At 37.3% G+C, this 17516-nt stretch overlaps 1 protein-coding gene across 3 annotated transcripts in view; it reads right to left on the bottom strand.

Annotated features, from left to right (window-relative positions):
* Positions 1–1220: 1220 nt before the first annotated feature.
* Positions 1221–17516, bottom strand: part of LOC125267742 (serine/threonine-protein kinase PAK 3) — a 57614-nt gene continuing 41318 nt past the window's right edge. For 2 of the 3 annotated variants that reach the window (XM_048189661.1, XM_048189660.1), the window contains exons 6-16: positions 16527–16589; positions 13221–13373; positions 10892–11066; positions 8100–8163; positions 6758–6806; positions 6559–6671; positions 5765–5882; positions 5559–5658; positions 5241–5437; positions 4040–4177; positions 1221–2167 (exon numbers count right to left, since the gene is read on the bottom strand). In XM_048189661.1, the coding sequence (XP_048045618.1) occupies positions 2078–2167; positions 4040–4177; positions 5241–5437; positions 5559–5658; positions 5765–5882; positions 6559–6671; positions 6758–6806; positions 8100–8163; positions 10892–11066; positions 13221–13373; positions 16527–16589 (1260 nt within the window). In that variant the 3' untranslated portion in view covers positions 1221–2077. The remainder of the gene's footprint in view (positions 2168–4039; positions 4178–5240; positions 5438–5558; positions 5659–5764; positions 5883–6558; positions 6672–6757; positions 6807–8099; positions 8164–10891; positions 11067–13220; positions 13374–16526; positions 16590–17516) is intronic. The other variant, XM_048189662.1, reaches the window with a different exon arrangement.

Raw genomic sequence — 17516 nt, 5'->3', positions numbered from 1 at the left:
GTTGCAAGACAAAACAGAGACTGGCGCCAACAATGAAAAAACAATAATGAGTCTTATGTGAATGGCCCTTCATCATGCAAATATTTTCAGCCAATCACTGCTCTCTGAAAGATGTCAAAACACCAGCATGGATTTCATACTCCATAATGCCCAAGAAGTAGCACATTAGCCTGCTCTACATTTGGCTCCTCATGGCTTGGTTTTCAGCATTTTTCATTTTCTCGTAAAATGCATAGTATAGACCTATGTGTTGTGGTATTCATGCCTGAATGCTGGGTCCTATGGCAGAGATATTGCACAAGAAAACACAGTCTGTGAATCCATGACAGAGAGAGAGGTGCTTTCTAGCAAAGTCAGGATGCATTTTGCCTTCCAAGGATTTGATCTGTTTAATACAATAGCAAAGTGGCTTCTGTATCAAATATTCTGAGGAAATTTTATGAAACATTGTCCAAGTTACATTTAACCCCAAAATCACAAGAAATATGAAATTATGTTTTGCTTCAAGAAAATGAAGCCTGTTTTAGGAACCATTAAGGTTTATTGAATTGTTAGATTATTTCATAATAATAATCTAAACATAATATTAGGAGAAAAAAACCTTCTCTTAATGTTTATAATTCTTATTACTATAATGAAAAAAATACTCTCATTAATTTAAAAAAATGAAGAATTTAAACTGTAATAGACAGTAATACTGTAATAAACAGTAATAAACCAATGTATTCCATTCCATTCCAACAGGTGGAAAAAAACTTTATCAATGTCTGCCTATTTTTAAGACTATTAATATTAAGCTTTTGTATAAAGACATTATTACTTATGTTTTAAAGGGTTAGTTCACCCAAAAATGAAAATTCTGTCATTAATTACTGTCATTAATGTCGTTCCACACCTGTAAGACCTTTTCAAAACAAAATAACAACTTTATTCAACAATATCTAGTGATGGGCGATTTCAAAACACTGTTTCGCGAAGCTTTGAAGCTTTACGAATCTTTACGAATCTTTTGTTTCAAATCAGTGTTCAGAGCGTGAATCAAACTGCCAAAGTCACGCCCCCCAGTGGTGAACCATTGAAATTTCGAAACACTTATGAGGAAACGAAGCCTCGTTTACTGAAATCACGTGACAATTTGTTACACGCTCCGAACCACTGATTCAAAACAAAAGATTCCTAAAGCTTTGAAGCTGGGCATCTGAAAGTGTTAATTATCTTGCTGTAAATGAGTCATCGGATTTTACCAAAAATATCTTAATTTGTGTTCTGAAGATGAATGAAAGTTTTACGGGTGTGGAACCACATGAGTAATTTTCATTTTTGGGTGAACTAACCCTTTAATACAAAAGCTTAATGTTAATAGTCTTAATAATAGGCAGACTTAGTTTATTCATAATAGAATTTCTCTTTTGATTTTGGGATTCAATTTGACCTGGGCATGTTTTTGTGAGATTCATCTTTGTTCTTATATGTCTCTTGCTCTCAAGCCCTCTCTCTCTCTCTAGCATACTATCGTATGTTCTCTGATTTTGCGCACACACAGTGTAGAAAGGAAATGATTGCTGTGAATAGCTGTGGTAGACAGTCATGCAGATGTCTTGAGGAGATCCCGAGATTTGGAGGTACACTTCTTCAGGCACAGGAAAAACTCTGTAAAACCCAAAGAAGGTTGCTAGTAATCCAAGACAGTACAGAATAGATTAAATAAGAGATTGGATGATCTACTGTAATCCACAACATCTTTCATTCCAGAGAGAAGGAACACAGGAGTTGTTTTTCAGTTTGTCTCCTTTCCAGATGTGTAGAGGTGAACACACACTGATGGACTGGTGCAGCAGTTCCATACATCACAACGTGTGTGTGAGGGCGGGCAGCAGGGCCAATCCCATCCCAAAGGCCTTGAATTGCTGTCAATCACCCTTATAAGGGCAAGTGCGTGTGCAAGCATGTGCTTGTGTTCGTGTTTGTGTCCAGATTCAGATATTGTGTAATTGTGCTTTCACACATAAACACACTGTACCTGCACTTTGTGCGTGTGAATGTGTATGCATGTGTGTGTGGGTAGGGGGAACACATCCTAGCGGCTGCTATTCTTGATGGCTTCCTTGGCAGCTACAATCAGCGGAGTCAAACTGGAGAGGGGCTTGGCAAGCTTCAGGAATGAGTGCTGTAAAGAGAAAGAACACATTTAGAACTTCACTTTTTGTATCTATTTTGGTCTAAATATTCCTTTAGAACCTTGTAATCTGTTACAGTTCTAAGAGAGCATTGCAGATTTATTATCAAGTCCACTTCCAGAAAAATCATCTACTGCCTAAGCAGCAGCATGCTCTTCCGAGGGTTTAGCCTTAGCTCAACACTCTGCAAATGGTTGAGAACCAAATCCCGATGACAAATTGCTAACTCCCGTGTCTGCACCAAAATAAGCCAATCATTGATGTAGCTCAAAACCAGCACACCCTGGAGCCCCATCGGGGCCAGAGCGGCATCCATACACTTCACAGAGCTAGGGCCAGTCCGAACAGAAGAACCAGAAAATGATAAGCTTTGCCCCCAAAAGCAAACCTGAAGAACAGCTTGTGTCTCTGGACGATCTGAATATGAAAATATACAACCTTCAGATTGATCGTAAGAAACCAATCTCGGGTTCGAACTTGAGACAGAATGAACTTTAGCATCAGCATCCCAAATGATAGCTAGCAGCACCAAGTCAGGAGCTTTTTAATTGCCTCATCAGCTAAACCAGAGTGTTCATCCATCTCCTTCATGTCAGCTTCATAAGCCCCCACAGTATGCAAAGCCGCACACGTCTGACCGGAAGCCATATAGGATTTGCTGATCAGAGCAGATGTTTCTCTACACAGCTTAGCCAGCAGCAAAGGCCAGAACATCCAAGTGGGAGTTGAGGTTTGCTAGAGATGAGTCTTTGACCACCAGCATCTCCGCATACCACTGTTTTGCCATTTTGGAAACAGTGGCGAAGTTCAAAGCAGCTAGATTAGTAAGCCACGCTGAAAACACTCCAGCTCAATCCAGTTTAGCTAGAGCCTGAGGCTGGGCAAATTCATTCCAATCCAGCCATTTTATCTATTGTATCTTTTAAAGGGGACCTATTTTGCCCCTTTTTACAATATGTAATACAAGTCTCTTGTGTCCCCAAAATGTATTTGTGAAGTTTCAGCTCAAAATACCCAACAGATCATTTATCATAGCTTTTCAATTTTGCCCCTATTTGGGTGTGTCCCTTTAAATGTAAATGAGCTGCTGCTCCCAGCCCCCTTTCCAGAAGAGGGCGGAGCTTTAACAGTTCACTCTTCGGATACTCAACAACAAAAAAACTAGAGAATCTCAAGCAGCCAAAATGCCTTACATGTCCAAACTGGAGTCAGACACTGATGAAGAGACTCAGGAAAAAGTTACAACTTTTAGAATGCAACTGGACATTTCTGAATGATTAGTGGATAAATTTATGTAGTTGTTGTGGAGTTAAGTCTATTCAATTCTTCGAATAGTATGTACCATTACGTTAATCTTTTGTGCAAATCCAGCATTGAACTGACCCTCGTTTGTGAAGCAGTCCGGTGTTCTGACGAATAATGCTACCAACACTATATTTGCATTGTGCTACCTACTGTTTTAATGGGAGGTTGCAAAATCTAAGCAGGTTGCACAAATCGTCACACTGGCGTAAAATTATTTGCACAAATATAGCACTTTACAGACTTTTTTCAGCACATTTCCTTCATAAATGAAATTCAGCCACCATGCCCACAGTGGTGCCGGGAGGTCCAGAGCCTGCCGGGAATCTATGGAGACTCTTATATTCATTGGTACATCCAATAACAGAACATTTGTAATGTTTTTTGGTGCAGACATTGTACATCTCCAGCTGCTACAGCGAATAAACAGAAATGGCAGACTGCTGCGGCTCTGCATAGTATGAGGTACTGTATAATGTGTACAAATGAAGAAAACAAAAAAACTATATAAATACTGTATTTTATACAGTAATACAGATGTCTGAAGCATAGTCTGTTACCTGCAGCAATTCTTTAGCTGACCCTCTCCGGTCTACATCCATCTCCAGACAGCGGTTCAGGAAGTCCCGAAACACTGAGGATAGCCGTTCAGGATTTTGTAGCTCTGGAGTTCCGTTGGTTGCAATTAAATATAGGGCCTACCACAAGGGAAAAACATTAATGTAGTGGAACAATTATAGAAAAGTCTGCATATCCAATCCAAGTTACAATGCAGCAAAAAAAGGTAAATGTTCACACATGAATGTTATTTCTACCAATTTTATTTTTTCAAATAATGCCTTTCATGCAATGTGTAATATAGCTGTTTGTGAGAAAATGGGTGATGCTGCAATATATTTTATTAAAATTAAAGTGTTTTTTGACCTTGGATGCATGTAAATCTATTGTAGGAGACCTTTAAAACAAACAGGGCTTGACATTAACTTTTGCTCACCAGCAACTGTGGTTAGTGGATTTCCATTTTCACTGCCATAATTTTAACATTGATAACATGGGGGAAAATTGCCATATAGATATTTCTAATATTATCTCATAATTTGGCTGCAGGTATATTAGGCTGCTGTCACTTTAATTACACTGTTACACATGCATTTCCTTTCTCAACTGTTTACGTTCACTTAAAACATAACTGACTGTGTTTATGTGAATACTCGCCAAGACTGGCATTTTGACATTATTTTATGTGTATTTCAATGTTTAAGCTCATCAAACAGTGAAAAAAACTCAATCTAGTACTGAGAGGTGGCTTCATGTGCGTGCACTTGGGTATGAGAACAATATTTGCGGGAATGAGTAAAATGATGTGCAATACGTGCAAACCCAGGCTAAAAATTCAAGTCCTGTAACACCAACAATATTATCTGGAGCAAATGAAATGAGTGAGTGAGGGGAGGCTATAGTTGAAATCCAGGAATGTTTAAAATAGCATAGTAGGAGCACTTTAATTGTTTTTACTCCTTAGGTCTTCAACAAGCAATCACCAGTTATTAAGCGATCGAGACATTTGTGTTACCAGCTCAGATGCTTTACTACTTAGACCAACCCAAGATTTGCCACCTCAACAAAGTTAACTACTGTACTTAGCAAATAACGACTAATCAGCTTCAGTTGGTTGTAGGAATTACTGCATTTAGGATTAGTTTTCATTTTTTGAAAAAGGATATGTAAAATGTTGCTTTATAAAGCTCTGAAAGGTCTTACCCTGAGTGGGTTCTCATTCAGGTATGGTGGTTCTCCCTCCACCATTTCAATAGCCATGATGCCCAGGGACCAGATGTCCACTTTGGGGCCATAGGCCTTCCGGGTTACGACCTCTGGGGCCATCCAGTAGGGTGTGCCCACCATAGTGCTACGCTTGTTCTGCTCAGGTGTGATCTGAGCACAAAACCCGAAATCCGCTATAGAAAGAAAGAGAGAGGGTTAAGACGTTGGTGCATAGCAGGAAATTGTATTAACATTTTCTGAAGAATTTGTGAGTTGTGCTTATAACAACAGTAATAAAAAATAAAAGGAGCTCACTGAGTTTCACCGAACCGTCCATGCCCAGTAGAATGTTGTCACTCTTGATATCTCTATGAATCACCTGATTAGAATGGAGGAAGTCCAGAGCCTGTAGACACTGTGAAGATATACACATCCAAAGAGTCAGATCAAATCATAGATCCATAGTAATTCAGAGTCTGTAGGTTTGTAAATACGTAGTGTAAATTGAGTGTATTTGTTACCTCTCTGCACACTGCAGCAATCTGTCCCTCATCCATGCAGGTCTCGGTTACCACATCAGTGAGTGAACCACCTGCCAGATACTCCATCACCACCCACAACTCATCTCCTACTAGATAACTGAGACAGAAAGATGAAAACAGTTTATATTACATGCATCAACCTGACCACTAAATGAGAAGTAAGATGATAGTAGCATGGTACCTGAATTTAAGGTCTAGTACATCTCTATAGGTAGTTTTCAGTATTTCAATTTGGACAAAAAGTGACATGTTTTTTAATGGCATTTACAATTATTCATGTACCAGATGCTTTTATCCAAAAAGACTATTAGCAGAAATATTAAATCCAAGGGAGAAAAGAATAAATTCGATAGAATAAATTAACCAATATTAATCAAGTTTTGGCCATTATCATGATTAATTTCACATTTTGCCATTTGTAGTCCATTTAGTTATATGCATTCATTTTCTATTTTCAGGAAAGAAAAGAAAACAATAAAATAATATGTAAACTAATTCAAATAAATAATAGCAAATTTATTTTTAATTTGCTAATTGCTAATAATTTCATATTAATAAAAACAACTAATTTACCCAAACTGTCACAATGTATTTGAGAATGCTTCCATGAACAATTTACACAGAAATGTTCTGTTAATGAATAAGAGCAAAGTCATTAAAATAATAATTAATAATAAAATCAATATTTTAAAAAAATTTTAATTAATTGCATTAATTGAACTCTGTTAAATGCTAACACGTCAGTTAACCTATATTAATGTCGAAGGTTGTACCTGTCCAAGTAGTTGACTATATTGGGGTTTTTGTTTTCCCTCATAACGAGAATCTCGTTAATAATGAGCTCTTTCTTTGGCTGCTGTTGCAGATTCATCTGTTTAATGGCCACCTGAACAGAGTAAAAGGGAGAGAGGTCAGCAAAGGGCAGGAGGCCATGTGGAGGCTTTCTTCAGATCGAAACATAATCTGGTTTACCTCTTGTCCTGTGGCAATGTCAATAGCTGTGTATACTGTCCCAGATGCCCTTAAAACACAAAGCGGAGAAACAGGTTAAAACTTTTCTATACTGTAGTGACTCATACATTATTCAGTGACCAATAGAGGGCAGCACTGGATTTCTTAATTCCCTCAGAGATCACCTCTCAAGAAATGTGTTCATGTATATGGGTGGGTAATTCACATGTCCTGCTGTGTGATATGCTATACTTTCTAAACAACATTTTTCTAATTTAGCTTTAATGACCTCACGTTGCTTGGAAGACTACATTTGTGTTTTTACAAATGCATTTGTGAGATTAAAAAAAATCCAACTCAAATTCACAGGGATATGAAATATCTAACCTAAGTTGACCTCTATACTGTCTGACCCTGTGACCCAAAATCATAGCAGTATACTGTATTTACACAAGGCTGAAAAAAAAAAAAACGATGCATGAAGATTAACATAATCTTACCAGTGTCATCAGTGTATAATTCCCCACTATCTCATACACACATATAGGAGTAATACGTACACAGTACAGAAGCTGCTGCTCTGCTTGATATATGAGGCTGTATATCTCCCTTGAAAACTATTAATTGGTCATGTCAATCCATGAACACACACCCTTTCTCTCTTTCTAGGGCACCAGGCCACAGATTATTATCAAGGTGCATGAATAATAGAGCAAGGGTGCAACTGGATCAGGTGCATTCAGGTTAAAGCCACATGGAAACACCCTTGGACTGATCCTGGAGCAGTATTTGCCGCTCAGCAACTGACAAGAATACGTACAAGTCTGAAATCATTTAGGCAGAAATGCAATGGTAATAAAGAAATATAAACCAATTTAATGACTTTTACTATGCAATAACTGAAAATAAAATTAAAATAAAAGTTGAAAAAAAAAAAAAAAAGCATAAAAAAAACTGTCTACTCTAATTGACACCCTCATGCAAACATGTATGATTTTAGAACACCTGGAATACAATGTAAGAGTCATATGGGCTACTTTTATGATCATTTATGGCACTTTTTTTCCATTTTTGGAGATTGACAATCAATGGTCAGTATCTACTTTTTTGGAAAAGAAAAGCATAAACATTCCTGCAAACATTTGAGAAAACAGCCTTTTGTGATTCATTAAATAAAATAATTTTGAGTGAATAGTTGCTTTGAGAGAAGGTCAGCTGATAAACTCAAAACACACTCAACTCCTCTCTCCTTCTCTTTGGACTTCTTCTTGACTTCTTAAACCTGACATCCAACCAATGAGAGGTGTGGTGTGTGAGTTTGGGTGGGTATGTGTGCATAGATGATGACTGTGGATAAACATACCCTTGTCCTATTTTCTCAAAACGTGTGTATTTCTTCTTGGGATCACCAACACTAACAATGCTTCCTGGAAGAAAGAGGAGAGCCCTGTAAGACTATATCCACACAGAAGCAAATGTATTAGGGATGTCCCGATCAGGTTTTTTTGCCCTCGAGTCCGAGTCCGAGTCATTTGATTTTGAGTATCTGCCGATACCGAGTCCCGATCCGATACTTCTATAGACCTTATGTAGCCCCGCCCCTTTTCAGCGTTGCGCTTGTTGTCTTTTGACTTCCGGTTTGTATTTCCACAGCGATATTACATTTATGAATGAACTGCTCGTTTTAAAATCTTCCCAATCTACTGACATTTGTTAAGACATCTGCTTTAAACATAACGCTCATGATAACTTTCATTAACTCTACAACAAGTAAATCCACTTAACCAACTAATTATTCTTTGACAGCGATGCCATAGAAATGTACAGAGCTACCGCAAAACGGAAGTTCAAAGACAATTTTATAAAGATGGCGGCGCACTTGTTTCTCTGGTAAATAAGGTCTATAATACATCAAAAAAAGAATAAAGAAGAGCGAAAAAAAACAGATCCAGGACGTTCCTTATTTTTTATTTAATTACAAACAGAGCACTTCTGTGAGGTAGCTTGAACAATCAAGTAATAAATAACATAATTTGTTCACTTCACTTTAGTGCAACAGTAAATATAAAAAAACAAATATATTTGGTTTGATTTGGGTATGCTGCAGTCTGTGTAATAACTAAAATAATGTTTATATATATCATATTTTCTGGCTAGTTTACTTTAATTTTTTATAATACACCATACTTTAACCCAAACTGAATAATAAAAAACAAGTTTAAATGGGTAAATCTTCTATTATTATTTTTGATTCTTAATTTTCTTTTCTGTCATACTCAAATTCTTGTTAAAACACATTAGACATGCGTATTGTGTGCATTTTGAACACTTTTTGTGTGAAATTATATTTATTTTGTCCATCAAAAGTGTGCTTTAACTTTAATTACGCGTCAGCAGCGCAGCGTGTGTCTCAATCAGCTCCCTAGTTCAGTAGTCAGGGCACAGCCACATTCACTTTCATTATATACTGATTCACGACCTAGGGAGCTAGGGAGCTGATTGAGACACAGGGATAGACTCGGTGCTTACGCGACGCTCCTGCCTGACGCTTTACGAGCTGCTCCTGCTGCCTGTGTGAATGCATCCGTTGGTTGACATGCACGCTGAAAAAAATATGTGCTACTCACGCGCCGCTTACGCTTGCAGTGTGAAACAGGCCTAACTCTGTGCCACCGCATCACTAGATGTGTTAAAAATAATGAGAATATATATACATATATATCCGAGTCCTGATCGGGAGGTAACGTCCGATTCCGATCGAGTCTGAAACCACATGATCGGGCCCGATTTCCGATCACGTGATCGGATCTGGACATCCCTAAAATGTATACAAACAGAGCTTTTGGACTGCCGAAGAGAGATGCATGATGAGTTTGGTTAACAATATAAATAATTGTTAATGATGGTCAGTGACATAGATCTGTTTGAGTGTGTCTGTTGTGAGTATTGCTGGCAGAGTAAGAACAGTAATCTCTGTCTGTTATAAGAACTATAATCTCTGTTTTAGTGCTTAGTGCTGTCAGTAATCTGGATCACATGTGTAGTCAAATGGAAAAAAAGACAATGATTCACAGAGTGCACACAAAAGAGACCTGATCTGCATTCCTAAACAAAAGTTCTAAAGAAATGTGCATATGATACGTATTGGAATTTTATTAGAATTTGGAACCAACTCCAAAAGATCCTAATGGGATGGAATAAGAATTATGTACAGAAATTCCTACAGGATTTTTGATTATGAGAGTCTTTAAATTCTTTTAAATGTCCTGCAGGGGCATTTTATTTTATTGGGAATCATAATAATCATTTACATTTATACATTTGGAAGGAACTTTTATCTGAAGCATGTCAGCTATATATTTTATCAGACTGTGAACTTTTCCTCTGAAGTAATGTTGGAATACTACAAGAAAATTCATATTAGGATCCAGCAAGGTTTCAAATTATGGTGAAAATCCTGTACACATTCCTTTAGGATTCTCACTAGGGTATTATTTCAAAAAGATTTGTCTGCTATTTGAGAAGAACCTTTAAAACTGGGATGTTTTAAAAGCAACCTGACAATTATGTATTAAGTATTGTGGCTAAAACAATATTACAGTTCTGTTATTCATGAACTTTGTCCTTATTCCGTATCATACCACATCAATGAACTGACAATGAGGTATCAGTTCACTGAAATATTATTACTAATAGCTTTTTTTTCCATTTCTGAGTGGATGTATAACTTTTTAAAGGCTAAAGTTTAGTTACACTTTATTTCAATGATCCACTTTAGACATTCTACTAACTATAAGTAACTTTACAATTACATGTCAACTAACTCTCATTAGAGTATTAATAGACTGTTAGGTTAGTTAGGTAAGTTGATATGTAGTTGTAAATTTACTTATATTCAGTAAAATGTCTGTTGGGGAGCATCAAAATAAAGTGTTAGTAGATATTAAGCAGACAGTCTACTAATACTCTAATGACAGCTACTTGACAAGTAGTTGCAAAGTTACTTATAGTTAGTAGAATGTCTAAAGTGGATAAAGTGTTATCAATGTTACTGGTGCTCTTAAACCAAATATTGCTACAGTATCTTATTACAGTTAAATAAATAATATTCTACCACCACATATGCAGCTAAAATCAACACTCTTGCCCACATACTGAGTTTTTCCAGTATTTCCTCATCTGTCATCTTGGATTTCTTTCTCTGTCGGTCAGTGTGACGGTACAGCGTACTAGACGTGTTCTCAGGCTGGACTTGTGACTCTGGAGGGGTCGTGACCTCTTTGACAGAAGCAGGAGGTGCAGTCGGCTCAATAACAGAGCGTGTGAAGATCTACAAAAAAAAAAAAAAAAGTGACAAGAGTAAATGCATAGAAATAGAACTTCATGTATGAGAGAAACAGACAGAGATGAAAGGAGATATGATACAGTTCTTAATTGTTTCTCCTAGACAACAAGATTAAATAGAGATCAAATAGAGACTTTAAGGATGTGTTCACACTTGTAGTTCGGATCTCTTGGTTTATGGAGTCAAAATAATGCCGCATATATACGCAAAAAAATTACGTTTTACAAAAGAAAATAATGTTTTGCAAACGAAAATTAAAGTATTGAGGAAAATAAATGTGCTTTTTGCAAACAAAAATAAAGAATTGCAAAAGAAAAAAAGTATTGGGAGAAAAAAAATGAAGTTTTGCAAACAAAAATAAAGAATTGCAAAACATAAATGAAATGGCGCGAAAAGCAATGATTTCGCAATACATATTTTCCATGGTCATATCTATTAATTTATTTGCAATGCTGCTTTTATTTTGCGTGTCAGTCTAGTTTGAGCTTGCGATGCCGTTTTCCCTTAGCGCTTCATTTTTCTGCGCGTCTCGCTTTGTGGCGCTGTTTTGACGTGGGGGGTGGAGTCATGGGACGGGGGCGTGTACAAGATGCCTCCCTGGAAGTGACGTCATCGGCCCGAGACGCAGCTCACTGATCCAGGTACTGTCATGATGAGCAGAGGCTTGCAAGTGGATCGCTTCTTTTTATTCAATAGCATTAAAACATGCATGTTTTCGTTTTATTAACCTTATTAACAAATGTATATGTATGTATATGTATTAGCAGTGTTGCTCAAGTTAAAGAAGTTGTTACCATGAACATCTGGCGTTTATTTCTCTCGATGTGTACACTTCTATAGCATTAAAAATGTGTATTGTTTCATTTGGTTAACTGCATGTGTATTAACAGTGTTTGTTTAAAATCTCTTAACCTGTGGGAGGATGCCAGCGCACAGAAGCGTTCTTTGTTCACATTAGTTCAGAGTTTTGCTTAGCGTTCACACTGTTATTTTTAAAGTCACAGTGAACCAAAAGTTGCGACCAACTTTACATCAGTATCCTATTGTGACGTATTTTCCAAGTGAAGCAGAATACTGAATGAGAAAAATAGAGAGTGTGGCTTGTTTTTTCCTGCTGAGAAATGATTGGATCTAGAAAAGTGGGCGTTCCATTCAGCTCACTGTAAAATCTCGCAGCAGGGAAGGGAGGGAACATTCAACCCAAGCAGTCAAATTGACATAATCAGAGAAGGAAGGTCATTCTTGTGGGTAAGTACATTTTCAGATTTTGATCAAAGATTGACAAATGCAGTTCCAAACGTAGGTTCGGGAGGAGCCTAAACATTCAGTCCTGTCAATCATCATTACGCGCATACTATATAAACCGCAAACACTTTGTCATTCCATTGACAAATCTTCCCGGCAACCCTCCTCTTCCCCGTCTCCTCCTCTAATTCTCTCTTTTCTCCTACGCGCAGCTCCATGGGGGGGGGGTTTAACTCAGAGTTCGAGCCTCCCCCACAGACAGCAAGCCAAGTGTGTTTTACTATTAACTGTCAAGACTGAATGGGCAGGTGAACTCATGAAAAAAAAAATGATTTTTTTTTTTTTTGAATCAACTTGTTTGGATAAATTGTTCTCCACAAGACTAGTAATGTGCACTAACAAAGTAAACAGGGTCAACTTTAATTACATGCCGACTTTAACACTGAACCTAAAGATACAAAACATAAGGTCACAACCTGATTGGACAGCTTTTATGATGTATATTTTGTGACGGAACTTACCGAACATTCAAAACATTGCTGTGTGCTAAAAGTGTGCTGTGTGTCTTTGGTCTGTGTAGCATTCATATTTCAGTCAAACCACACCAAAGTTAATTTCGAAGCAGACCAGGACCCCATGAAAATGTGGGTCTTGGTCCGCTTGTTTGGTGTGCACCAGGGTTCGGATGGCAGTGTTCACACTTGTTGAAATGAATCACACTAATAGAGCAATCAGCAGAGTTTGCTTTAATCGAACCAAACCAAGTGTGAACAACCAAGTCTCCCACTTCTCTGATTTCTCTCCTGAGAAAGTACCCTAGTAGTCTAACATCTCCAGAATTTTGTACATTATTTAACATGTATTTGTTCATAAAAATAAACATGCTGTACTAACAGATTTGGTGTGCTCAGGCCGTGGAGCGATGATTGGTGGAACTTCATCATCATCCTCCTCATCTTCTTCTTCCTCTTCGTCCTCCTCTTCCTCGTCTTCTTCTTCAGACACCGGAGGTGCAATAGGAGGTTCAGAAGTTGTCTTAGCCCCTTGCTGCGCTCCCACACAGACACACACATGAGTAGAGTGCAAACAGGGTTGAGCACTTGATCCACAATCAATAAATATCACAAATTCATCCCTGTACTGCTCATTTGCAACCTTCATAACTAGCACATTTAAACAAGATCACAATTTTCTACATATATAATTCAAGCTGTTAGGGTAGGCCTATAATACTTTGTTTCAGTCATTTCAACCTCTAGAGGGCGTCATAAATAAACCTGAGTGAATTGAGTAGTTTTCTACATTGTTGCCACATGACACTGTCACAGTCAATTTGTACAGTTATAGTTATATACATTTTAGTTTTTTTTTGTTTGTTTGATTGTTTGTTTTTTAACTTTTGTCAGTCTGATCAAAACTGCTGCAAGTACTTCCGGTTTATTCATCACACAGTTAAACAAAGCAAACTGCATTGTAGATACAGTACCCAGTGCAGTTGTATACTTCACATTTTGCAAATGTAGCAGGCCATCTATGTTTTTAAAATGTGTATACTATGCACAGTACATACTATTTGTTGCAGCACAAGAAAGTATGTACTGTATGTATACTAAGTATGCTAATCTTTATGCTAGTTTGCTAATTATATTTATGTAGGCTACATTCATGTGTGTTTTAATTTGCTGACAAGATTTGCTAAAGGACTATATATTGTTATTGCTGTGCTATGTGTATCTGGATAAAGATTGTACAGTTAAAGGTGCTAAAGAGGATGTTTTGTTTTATACATTTTTGCAATATTACTTGAAACTGTCTTTACTAACTGATAAAAGACTATTTAATAGGTGCACTGAAAGTAATAATATTAATATACATCATCTGTGCACGAGGTAGGGCCTTAAAAACATTAGCCAATCGTTTATGCGATCATCGCGTAAACGATTGGCCCTCTGGCTTGTCAATCACTGCCGTGACGTTCCTTGTGAGAGACGTGCGCGGATTGGCCCTCTGGCTTGTCAATCACTGCCATGACGTTCCTTTTGAGAGACGAGCGCGGCTGCGCGCTCCAGTAACTTTCCACACTCCACAGGCCCCGCATGCAATGTTTTTGTCAGGAGACAGGAGTAACAACTGCAGATTATGAGTTACATGCGGTGAGTCCGACATAATGAATCCACTAACACGACACAGCGAATGCCGGTGGTAAACACTCTTGTTCCAATACGAGTGCACGAGTTTTGGGAGGCGTTCCCTCGAAATTCTTACGCATGCGCTCATTTAAAAAACTCAGTAACAGTCTTTGGTTTCTCAGTCGATGAAAAGATCCTCTTTAGCACCTTTAAAGTAGTTCATAAATCCGCCATAGACTCTTTACAAAGTCAACTGAGACTAAGAGAACTGAAATTATTAGGCAGCATTATCATATGGGAATGGATATTCACAGGACCAGTGAAAACCCAAAGATTTACTATCATTTACTATCAAACGTAGCATAATCTATCCCATTCAGTACAAACACATATCAAACAACACAAGTGAGGTTTGGGATCAACGTCTTTAAAAACCAGCAGCGATGTTGTGATGATTAAATGATGAAAGGTTAATTTGTACTGCTAAAAGAAGCTTTGGTTTGAGACACTAAACTACACTCTAAAAAAATAAAGGCTCCCAAAGGCGGTCTTTGTAGCAATGCCGTAGAAGAACCATTTTGGGTTCCCCAAAGAACCTTTTAGAGAACATCACATTTTTTTCTTAGTGTGAAAAACATTTAAAAAATTTAAAGAAACTTTTGTGCAATGGAAGATTCAATGGATGGTTAAAGGTTCTTCATGGAACCATCAATGCCAATTAAGAACCTTTATTTTTAAGTGTACATTCTGAACATTCAATTCAGAGCACTTGTTTTGTCAAAATGCATGGTAATCAAAACACCCAAGGCAACTGAAAACAAAGCAGTCTACTTCCTAAAAAGTAAGCATTAAATGAACCCATATGCTCTACAAGGTGAATCTGAGATAAAACAGCAGCCTTATTTGTGTAAAGGTCACACTCACAGGTTTAAGCATCACATGCATTTTCATATTTTTCTCTGTCAATTAGAAACTGAAATGTGGGCCAAAAAAAAAAAAAATCTAAACCTGAAATATAAGGAAGAGATTCCAGAAGCGTCCAGCACCTGTTGGTATGAGATGAATGGCGAAAGATAAAAGACACACATACACACACTTGCATGCACGTGACGCTGTTGTTGTATGTTTTCATGGTCAACTGCAGTTTAGGGAGTATTTAATAAGGCAAGCAGCATTTTTTATAGATAGCTAGCAAGCAGAGGGGAAAAAAATAAGAATGATATAAAAGTGACCTAAACTGACATTAAGGCCCCTAAATTTATTTTGTTTTAAGACCCCAAGAAATAAAAAACTGGAGAATTCCTAAAAGTTGGCAAAACTATTTTAAAAATGAACTACATATGACATCAAGAATGTCAAGTAGCAGTCACGCCTTGATAGTAAATCTCTGGCCTAGATAGAAATTCACTCTTTAGATTAAGTTCTTCTGCAGCATGACGGTTGCCATCTAGACATTCCAACATGTAGAAGATCATGGTTTTGTGACATAATCTAAATTTTTTTGGATATATTACAAAATGGACAAGCCCATTAATATGTTCTGCTTCAACTTCCTGTTTCAATAGAAAATTAATACAGGAAATACATGATTTCCTGAATACAGGAAAGACAAATGCATTCGTCAAATGATTTCATGGGGTCTTTGTTAATATGTTGCTGTATTCTGGACTAGCTTTGTTGTGCATATTACCTACATTTCCATTGCAGTTTTGTTTTAGATGAGAAATAAAACACTGTGTCAGAGATATTACTGAGATTAGCTCAGGCAAGCCTTTTATATACTCTATAAAGAGTTTCCTGTGAGATCTACAAATTCAGTGTGCAGCATTGAAAAACTTTTTCTGCAGTAAGTACAGTGTAGACTATAAAAACTAGCTTGTGGAAAATCATACATTTGAGCTGTTGGGTCAATGTGTTTAGGTATCATATTATCCTATTATATCATATGTTTAGGTATCATAAGCTTTTGTGAAGTTCTAAGCTCAAGACTCATGGCTGCACAGTAGAGACATTAGCTTTGCCAAATGATGCTGCTTCCTTAGAGCCGTACAGTATAAAGGTGAAGTTTTACCTTGTCAAATAACGCGCTGCAGGTTCTAAGGCTGAGAGGTGGCCCGGAAGACAGGAGGCGGTTCTGAATGATGATAAGGTTGAGAACGGGAGGATATTTTACTTGACACAAAAAAAACCTCACAAAGTATTCAAACACTACAAATGGATTCCAGGCAACAGAGGATAGGAGGGAAAGTGTGACAGGAGGGAGGTAGGCAAAAGAGAAAGGTGGCTTGGAGGTGAGATTCTTGTGAAAATAATGGGCGAGGGGGAAAATACAACTAAGAAAAGGAGTGAGCATCTTCATTATTGCGGTCTAAACATGGACATTCATTTGCCACCCCTTTGACAGCTTGATTGTTTGGTGACTATGTACTGTAAAGTTTTTGTATAAAGATCCGATCAATCGCCCCAGCAAAAACGGATTTTGTGCCAGATAAAATGTCAGATGAGGAGCTGCTCAGTTTGAGATAGGAGTGTTTAACTATCATTCGTGTTCTTTAGTAGCTTGTGGTGGCGCATTGCTGACACATACATATTATTTTTTCCACTCAATTATGTAATAATGAGATGATATGTCATTAAAACAACATATTTTCTCATAATAACGAGATGTTATGTCATTAAAATAATATATTTTCTCGTAATAACGTAGTTATTAAGTAAGTTAGTTAGTACGTTTTTAATGTTGTTTATATGTTTATGTGGTGTTTTTAATATGCTTTAAGACAAACCATGCGCAAATTCATAAGCCAACACCACTCTCAAAAAAAAAAAAAAATCGCTGGTGTTTCTGACGTAACAAACTACCTTTCAAAGTGCCGGAGGGCTTTAGCATATCATTACTATGCCGTGAAGCCAGGTTATCCCAATATTTTTTCTGTATGAAAAATCAGGTAGATTTAGCAATATAGCGGGTGTATGATGTATATTACGATGTTATGATGAACTATATGCCTTTCTCCACTGATGTTCTGAGTTGTTTAGAGGGAACGGGAACATGGTTTGG

This window comes from Megalobrama amblycephala, linkage group LG4, assembly GCF_018812025.1.
Source record: "Megalobrama amblycephala isolate DHTTF-2021 linkage group LG4, ASM1881202v1, whole genome shotgun sequence".
NCBI lineage: Eukaryota > Metazoa > Chordata > Actinopteri > Cypriniformes > Xenocyprididae > Megalobrama > Megalobrama amblycephala.
Note: the sequence above shows the minus strand (reverse complement) of the source record. Positions and strands in the feature narration are given on the sequence as shown.